The sequence below is a fragment of the Chelon labrosus genome (genome assembly GCF_963514085.1).
Source record: "Chelon labrosus genome assembly, chromosome: 15".
Classification (NCBI taxonomy): Eukaryota; Metazoa; Chordata; class Actinopteri; order Mugiliformes; family Mugilidae; genus Chelon; species Chelon labrosus.
This window is the reverse complement of record NC_140348.1, coordinates 20,942,445-20,951,087: the sequence shown is the minus strand read 5'-3', so window position 1 is coordinate 20,951,087 and position 8,643 is coordinate 20,942,445. Positions and strand designations below refer to the sequence as shown.

The following is an 8,643-nucleotide window of genomic DNA, read 5'->3' as shown; positions in this document are numbered from 1 at the left end:
TGTTTACAGACCATTTACCAATGAGCATAATTTACTAAATGAGGGGTGCTGTCTACCCGGCAGGTGGCTTGGGCACAAGCGGAGATTGATTGAAGTGATCTGTGTGAATCCTATTAATGCATCCTGGATTCTGGCCAAGACAGAAGCAATGGAGGGGAACACCACTGTCTAGCAGCACAATCTGATCTGCCTCCTTACTGGGCAAACTGAGGACCCTCTGCACTTCCTCTTCAACAACACTCCTCCTCCTCCTCCTCCTCTAGCTCTCACCCAGGCAAGGATGGTACCCCCGCCCCCCACCAACAAGCCTCACGTGTGCCTGTCCACCATTCTGATCATGAGCAGCATGGCGCTGATTGATGCCTACCTGGTGGAGCAGAACCACGGACCCCGCAAGATTGGCATCTGCATCATGGTGATGGTGGGAGACATCTGCTTTCTAATCGTCTTGCGTTACGTGGCGGTGTGGGTGGGCGCCGAGGTGCGCACAGCTAAGCGAGGCTACGCCATGATCCTCTGGTTCCTTTACATCTTCGTGCTGGAGATCAAGGTCTACTTCGTGTACCAGAACTACAAAGCGGACAGGAAGAGCTTGGACGCGCTAGCGAGGAAAGCGTTGACGCTGCTGCTGTCCATTTGCATCCCGGTGCTGTTTGTGGTGCTGGTAGCTATCGACCACATGGAGTATGTTCGCGCCTTCAAGAAGCGCGAGGAGATCCGGAATCGCCTCTTCTGGGTGGTGGTGGACTTGCTTGACATACTGGACATCCAAGCCAACCTGTGGGAGCCTCAAAAGAAAGGGCTCCCTCTGTGGGCGGAGGGCCTGATGTTCTTCTACTGCTACATCCTGCTGCTCGTGCTGCCCTGCGTGTCCTTGAGCGAGATCAGCATGCAGGGCATCAACATCGTCCCCCACAAGATGCTCCTGTACCCCATCCTAAGCCTCGTCACCATCAACGTTATCACGCTCTTCATCCGCGGGGGGAACATGATCCTGTACCGGGACGCCAGGGTATCTGGGATTCTGATAGGAAAGAACATCCTGGCCATCATCCTAAAGACCTGCAGCTTCGTGCAGTACAGGAGACAGTTGCAGAACGCTCCTCCTGCCTTCGGGGTTGAGCTACAGAAAAACTCTGTGGCTCACGCTCGCCCTGCCCCCACCCCTCCCCAAGTGGTCATGCAGGACCAGACGCCTCTCCCGGAGGTGACGACTTGTGAACACACATGACAGAACGGTGTGGCCAATCCTGGAAATATCAATATGATTAGGTATGACCCTCAGGACGTTGGCAGGGCACAGTGATCCACACCTTTTTGGGCATGTGAACAATCATGTGGACACAAAAAAAAGATCATCTCGACTGATGCTTAAAGGCACACAGGACACTGCAGACGCTTAGCGAGGATAGAGCAGCGCTGTATCCAAAGCCGTCATGGTGCAAAATACAGTATTACTTGTGACTTTCCTAAAGCGTTCCCCCCCCACAAGTGAATCCAGCTAACTGTGTATTTTTTCTAATTGTACAAACGGTGCGGGGGGGAGAAAAAAAGCAACTACTGCAAGATTAGAGGATATATTTTTGAATTGTGTGTGTTGCATTCTAATCTTAAAACTTAAGGGTCTGTGTGCTGTGGTGTGTATTTCCGTTGCTCGAATGTTCTTAGTAGTCGAGGGCGTTAACACGTCGAAATCAGAGGGAGCAACCAATGAGAGAGGTTAATGAGGATGAAAATAACAGTTAAAGGTTTCTCTCTCTCTCTCTCTGGAGAAGTGTATGTTTTATATGTGATTCTTTGATAAAGTATTGTGTACAAGATAAAGACTTTCCTGCTCTCTCACTGACTGTAAAGAGATTATTTCTTTTTTTTTTTCATGCAATCATTTGAAGGTTATTGGACCAGTTGAGCGTGATTTACTTTTTAATTAAAATTCCGCAAATGTCTTTTAATTAACCTGGGTTACAGGAAGGAAAAGATTTTTATTTTCTCACTCTGCTTCAATCTACAATTAGAGACCACTTAATTGGCGAAGTGGTGGCTCGGCGATGTCATTCATCTCGAGTGTGATCGTTACATTCCAGGGTTCGCTCACTCTGGAATAAACTCTCGGTTTCAGTCACGAGCAGTTTGATCACCGCGAAGGTTGACTCTGGCGCTGTAGCCATATGATAAAATACACAGCCCCGGGTGGTGGTGGTGGTGGTGGGGCAGCACTGCAGATGGATAACTGATTCCCAAATAAGGAGCCCTGTTTAACATCCTCCTCAGGCGCACAGCGACTATCTGTGCTTGTGTTTAGTGGCAGCAGCAGTTGTAAGCGCTGTCATTTTGTTCCTTGCACACACACACAAAAAAAAAGGACAAAATGGATACTTCGGTCCAGCGATGGGAACCAACACAATAGGTGAGAAAACATCATGTTTTCTAATATGACAAGTCTCTCTTTAGCTCAAGCCTTTTTTTTATTTCCCTCACCACCAGTTGAGTCAGAACTGAAGTTTTTCTTTTTTTTCAGTGACACATTCTTATTATGTTTTCCGAAAAAGAACTCAATACAAACGTCAAAAATGGAAGAAAAGCAGAATATGTTCGCAACTGAGAGTTTAACTTTCCCCCCCGACTGCTAAAGAGTTGGAGATGCGAAACAGAACAATAAGGTCAGCTGTTAGAAACACAAGCATCAATGTCAGAGCAAAAAAAATATATTTTCTAAAACAAAACAAAAAAAGGCCCCTGCTCCTCTCAGAGTCAGGTTAGGATCGTTTGCATAATCTGTCTCTCACCACTGACTACATGCATAATCCAAAACACACAGTTTGCTGAAACCCCCGAGAGTGCAGGAGCTGGTCCAACATCCTCATCTGTGCAGGGCTTAGCTACGGGAAGGTGGCAACGTGAGGTACCACAAACCAGGCCATCCCATTAAGACTGCCGCAGCCAGCATTATTTGTCAGTGTGGTTGGCTTGTAAAGTTAAGACGTCAGCAATTTAGACTTTATAATATACTGTTTGATTGTAGGGTTTTTACAGAACGGTGGCAATGAAAGGAAAACTTCATTTTGTGTAAAGCTCAAGTGAATGTGATAATTTTTTATTTTTTTTGCAGAAATGGTTGTAAGAATTATGACTGAAATGCACTCCAAGGATTCTCTTCCAACAATTTCAATTGCAAAATAAGCTTTTGATGTCAGTTTAAATTGAAATTTAGTGGTACCGGTCTCCCTGCAATCCTATCTCTGCCTCTGTCTAACGGCACAAATAACAGGTTCATTATCTGAAGACTTTCAAGTATCCCACAAGGCCACTCTCTCCTAAATGACTGAAATACCTTCCCCACCTCAAAAAGCATCACACAGTAGGTACTTCGCTGATTGTACTTACCGAAAGGGAAAAAGCAAATGAGAACATTTGCTCTGCATTTTCCATTCATCCACCAACACTGAGTTTATTTAATGAACATAAGTGTCGTTGCCTAGCCATAAAGTACACTCGCAGGTTCCCATTTAGCGTCAAAGACGAGCTTCGGTCCGTAGCCTGCGACGTAAGGAGAGCAGAGAAACACAGAAGAAGTCAGGAGACCACTCAACCTGCTCACGTTGCATGGTCTCATGTGCGCGCCGTTCGACTGAAGCATCTGAGGCCGAAGAGAAAAAAACAACAACACTGTGCATTATGCAAACTAATGTCAATGCAAAGATTCAAAGCCGGGTCCTTCTTGCTGTGATGTGACAACTGAACCTTGAAAAACATGCCCTCGTTCATTTCACCTGAGCTTCGTGTGAAACGTTGCATGTCTTACACAGTTAAGCTACTTTACACAAGCACCACACAGGATTTTCCTTCTTTTTTTTTTTTTTAAATTATGCATTTCCCTGAGCGCGACCAGATGATCCACCACAGTCTCACAGTAAAACCAGATGGCTGAAGAGGTGATAATGAGTTGATTTTGGTTCACTCCACAAGCGTTTATGCGCTTACAGAACAAAGTCTGTTGAATCAAACATATGCAGGACATATGCGCTGCATCTATTCGTCTATCTGATAATTACATATCTGGCAAAATATACAACTTTTTATTTTATTTTAAAGCGCTTATATTTAGCACAGAACTTCATGTCTTATGTTCTACTGTGCTTTAAAAAACAACTAGACTTATCTGCACCTTATGAGCTATAAGTGTACCTTGGGGCATCCACCCAACCCAATCAACCCCCATCCTACCACCACCACCACACTGCACGTCAATGTTCTGTCACTGCCAGATCCTGAATTAACATTGCATTCATCCACATGACCAAGCTTTTTTTTTTTTCTTTCTAATGTTAATAAACTAGGAAGGCTACACCTCCACACTTACCACATTAACACTGACAGAGCGCCCTGTGCCAAGCAAGCAAGACAAACGGTCGCAGTAAATTCACGGCTCGACCTTCGGCGGTCTGGGATGGGCGACGGAGTCGGGTAACAAATGTATTTTTCATGGGGGACATGTTAGAGCGCGAGGAGAACAAACCAGCAGAGAAAATTAATGCTCATCAGGTATTGATCCTCCTGTCTGGAGGGTGACTAATATTAGATTTAAAAAGAGCACTTTCTAAAAACAAATAACAAGTGGGTTTTCTTTTTACACCGCTGCAGAGGGAAGTGTCTTTCTAAGGCGGTAACTTGAAGCTCTGTGCAGTCAGTTCATGTGATTACAAATGTTTTAATCTAAAATTGAGATGCCGTGCATGTCAGCAAAGAAAAGAAAGGTCACAAAAGTTCCTCTGCAGAGTTCTAGACTTGTCTCACACCTGCTAAACATAATGTATACACACAGACTTTCCAAGGACGTGCACATTAGTTTTGAGTGAAATTCCACTTTGCTGCACAGTCGCACTTATCTGCTTCTCAGTCAGAACACTTGCGCAACTTTTTTTTTTCTCCCCCTTCCAGTGCACTCAGTCACCACATTACCACCGGTGCAATCACAGAACTGTTTCCTCAAACACACACGTACGCATTCGACGAGCGGGGATCTGAGTGCAGAGTTGCTATTCGTGGCGTCCCCTGCAACAGGGAAGGTTTCACTATCTTGCTCATGCAGAGTTCAGTGAGGATTAACCACAGCGGCGAGGTGTGGATCAAGCCTGTGACTCGCAGCTACAGTACGAACTTTCTAATAATCAGGTCACTCTGCTGGACTGCTGAACTTTAAGCCGGCCCAACAGGGAACCCGGGTGTCTGAAATGAGAGCCTGTCGCTCAGAGCGCTGTGAAGTGCTGAATGTAAATGTGAAATATGGAGAGGTGTTTCAATATTTAAACTTGTTGGCAGCCCCCCGAGATTTATCTTTTAAATCCGAGCAATTCTGCAAGTTTTCTCTGAGGCGTTGTTGACCTATAAAACATTCAGATGGTTTATGATTCCCTCCGTTGCTTACAGGGCTTTTTCTCGGGCGCCCATTTATATGTAAAGGTCTTAGTCAAAGTGCCTAAAGATCCGAAAAAATATTTTCTCTGTGTAATTCCTATTGGTAAAGATAAAACATTGAGAAAGAAGAAAACTGTGACTGTGATTTCATTTATATTGGCGAGCATTTGTAGAATATAAAAGCACTAAAGACGTTTTTCTTTTATTACTTGTTTACCTTGGTTCTTTGCTAAGGCTACAGAAGGAAACACTTCACCTTGTGGCAGGGAGCATATTGTCAGTTCAACACCCCGCAGCTGGTCAAGTCTGCCCTGTCACTCAGTTTGATAAGCTGTCTACCTTCGAACAGCATCCGGCCCAAGGCTGCGGAGAACAGAATCAAAAAAGTCACCGCAGGCGTTAATGAAACAGATGGTGAGTGCAGGCAGGTTTTAAGAGAAACAGCAATCATTTACCTCTTTCGACCATTGTTGCTGTGACCTCCGTGTGCTACACGGTCATAAAACAGCCCGAGGCAGATGATTTCAGCCCAAAACGCCCTGGGTTTTATTGAGGAGGATGTTTCGAGCCTTAAGGATGGTTGAGCTGGTAGTAGTTAGCATTTAATACATGCGGCCCCGGAGCATTTTAATAGAGTCTATTTCTCTTCCATCTAGTATCAGATTGGTAGTTCTTACTTGATAATATTTGAATACTGTGGTTTGTATTAATGATCAGTCTTGGAGTGACTTTGGTATTTCTCATTCTAATGAGGCAAATCAGGCTTTCTAATTTTTCCACAGCATGCTGCTCTAATGATGGCAGCTTCAACCAGGCAGCTATGAGTAAGAAATTTATTGTTGGTTGAGGGCGGTTCTCAGCTGGGTCCTGAAAGATTAAATGGAGCCTCACAGAGGAGGCTGGATATCTTTTATAACAAATGGGTTAAAGAACTGATGAAGTCAGCTGTGTTTTTCAGTGGTTATTACTGGGATAAAAATGTGCTCAGTTCAGGTGGAAGGGGACCTATTATGCTCGTTCCTTTATTTCTTATTCTAAAGAACAGCTTTGCATGATTCACTGTTTAAAAATTACATCATACTCTCTGTTATGCAGCCCCCTCAGCCTCTGCCTGGAAATGAGAATTTTAACTCTGGCCTCTGCACGGCCTCCTTCCTAAAAAGCCTAGTTTCAACAGCCTTCACCCGTGAATGCAGCTTCATCCTCTCGTGGAAAACTAAGTGATGACGCCTTCAAGTGGAACTCGCGAGGTTGTGGTTGCATCACAGGAAGCCGCGTGCAGACAGCGCTCGCCGTTCAAGGGGTAACATCGTCCACAAGTCGCAAGAACGCCGCTGCAAGGCAACTGTTGGGGTCTAGAGGGTGACAGTTTAGGAAGCTAATGATGGGGTTAGCTTGACGTAGGACACGCAAAGCCGTAAATAAAAGGAGGAGGCCAGTGAGAATATAAAACTTCGAAAAATCTTCTGTATGACTGAATACAACATATGAAGTTATCATCCACCTCTTATTTCTGAATACGTCATCAAACACAACAAACAACATGTTGCACCATGATTGGATATGGCACCATCTCAAATGTTTGAATCAAAATCTATTCCAGTATATGAGAGATGACATAAAAAGCATCTGCAGCAACAACGAGTACAGCAGGACATGTCTGTTTTGATAAATCTCTCATAATTGTGAGACATAATAGTAAATTACATGCAACTCAAACACAGTGTTTTGCGATAATGTCTACACATATTCACCAAGAAGTCTGATTCTGAGCTTTAGGCTCACAGTGATTACATTTACATCTGTTTAACTCATCTGAAGCTGTTCCACATCTAATATGAACATCATTAACATCAGACACTGTAATATTACACATACAGTACAAAAACCAGGTCCCCTTTAAGCTTTGTCAGAGATACAGTGTGGTTTTAGGGGGATTGAGCACCTGGCCAAGAAAGGATTAAATGTTTTAGTCACATTAGACATCAGTCACAATGTTTGAGTCAGCGTGCCTGTTTGCTGACTCGTTAATACGACGTTCTCTTGTGGCAATGGAGACATTTCTGGGAGCTGCATTTGTTTTTAAACGTGCTTGGAGAGACTGATAATAAAAGACATCAATGTATTATTTTTGAATAAATAAAGGAAAACTAAATAAAATTAAAAATGATTTCTACCACCTTCATCCAGCAGTATCCCTGCAGAGAAGCACCTAGTGTCAGACATCTGAGCGACTCCCCTAAGACAAAAAGAAAACCTAATTACTCAGACTAACAGATAAATCTAAACTAATAATCCTGCAGTACTTTACAAACATCAGCAAAAATTGTGCTGACAAATGCACAGTACAGTGCATCAAAATATGAACATTTAACTGTAGTTGAACAAATCTGATGAGAACATTCATTTATTCTCTATTGCTGCTTGTCCTCTGGAGCATATCCCAGCTGTCACTGGACAAGAGGCAGCGTACAACCTGGACAGGTCAGTCTATCAACCATTTACGCTCACAATCCACACATCTAAGACATGAGACTGATGTAAACATACTTTTGAAAAGATGACATATTTGATACGGTCAATATCACTAGAATGTGTAAAAAGCTATCCCTTGAGGGTATTGTGAATAGAAAAATTAGTAGAGGCTGGATTGCATTGAGGTGTTTTGCTTTCAGGGTCCTGTATTATAATCCCTGGCAAGAGAACAAAGCCATCATTAATGGGATTAGTGTGATTTTTATTACTGTCACATGTCAAAATGTGTCCTGTGATGAAAGCCCACTAAATGAGCCAGTGCCAATGACAGAGATTAAAAAAAAAAATTAAAAATACTATGATATATCTATTGTCAGCGCTGACCCACCTACGTATTTTCAGTTTTACATTCTTGACAAAACCACAAACTCCTCACAGTGAAACGTGTTCCATCAAGCAGCGGTTATCTTTCTGCAAGAGAGGCCATGCACCGTTCAGCTGAGTGACAGTGTCACACAGGCTAGGATCTTAGAGGTAGCTCATAAAAAAAAAAAGATTTCTGAGAGATAAAATGTAATTAACTCATAGAGCTGATGTCAGCTTAATTAGCTTTCCAGCAACAGCCAAATGTGTGTATTTGAGGCAGCAAAGTGGGACCACCTGCCGTTTTAAAAATGACTACATCGATTTTATTCCAGTTCTGTCACTGTTATCCATGGGTGGTTGCTAAATAGGGGGAAATTGGGGAGACGC

General features: G+C 43.5%; 1 protein-coding gene across 1 annotated transcript; it reads left to right on the top strand.

Moving 5' to 3' along the window:
• Window positions 1-257: 257 nt before the first annotated feature.
• On the top strand, window positions 258-1,231 carry LOC311500800 (transmembrane protein 121; the record flags this gene model as incomplete). Its single annotated transcript, XM_084562392.1, has 1 exon — window positions 258-1,231. Exon 1 carries the CDS (start codon window positions 281-283, stop codon window positions 1,229-1,231), a length of 951 nt encoding a protein of 316 aa, XP_084418518.1. The 5' UTR covers window positions 258-280.
• Window positions 1,232-8,643: the final 7,412 nt, after the last annotated feature.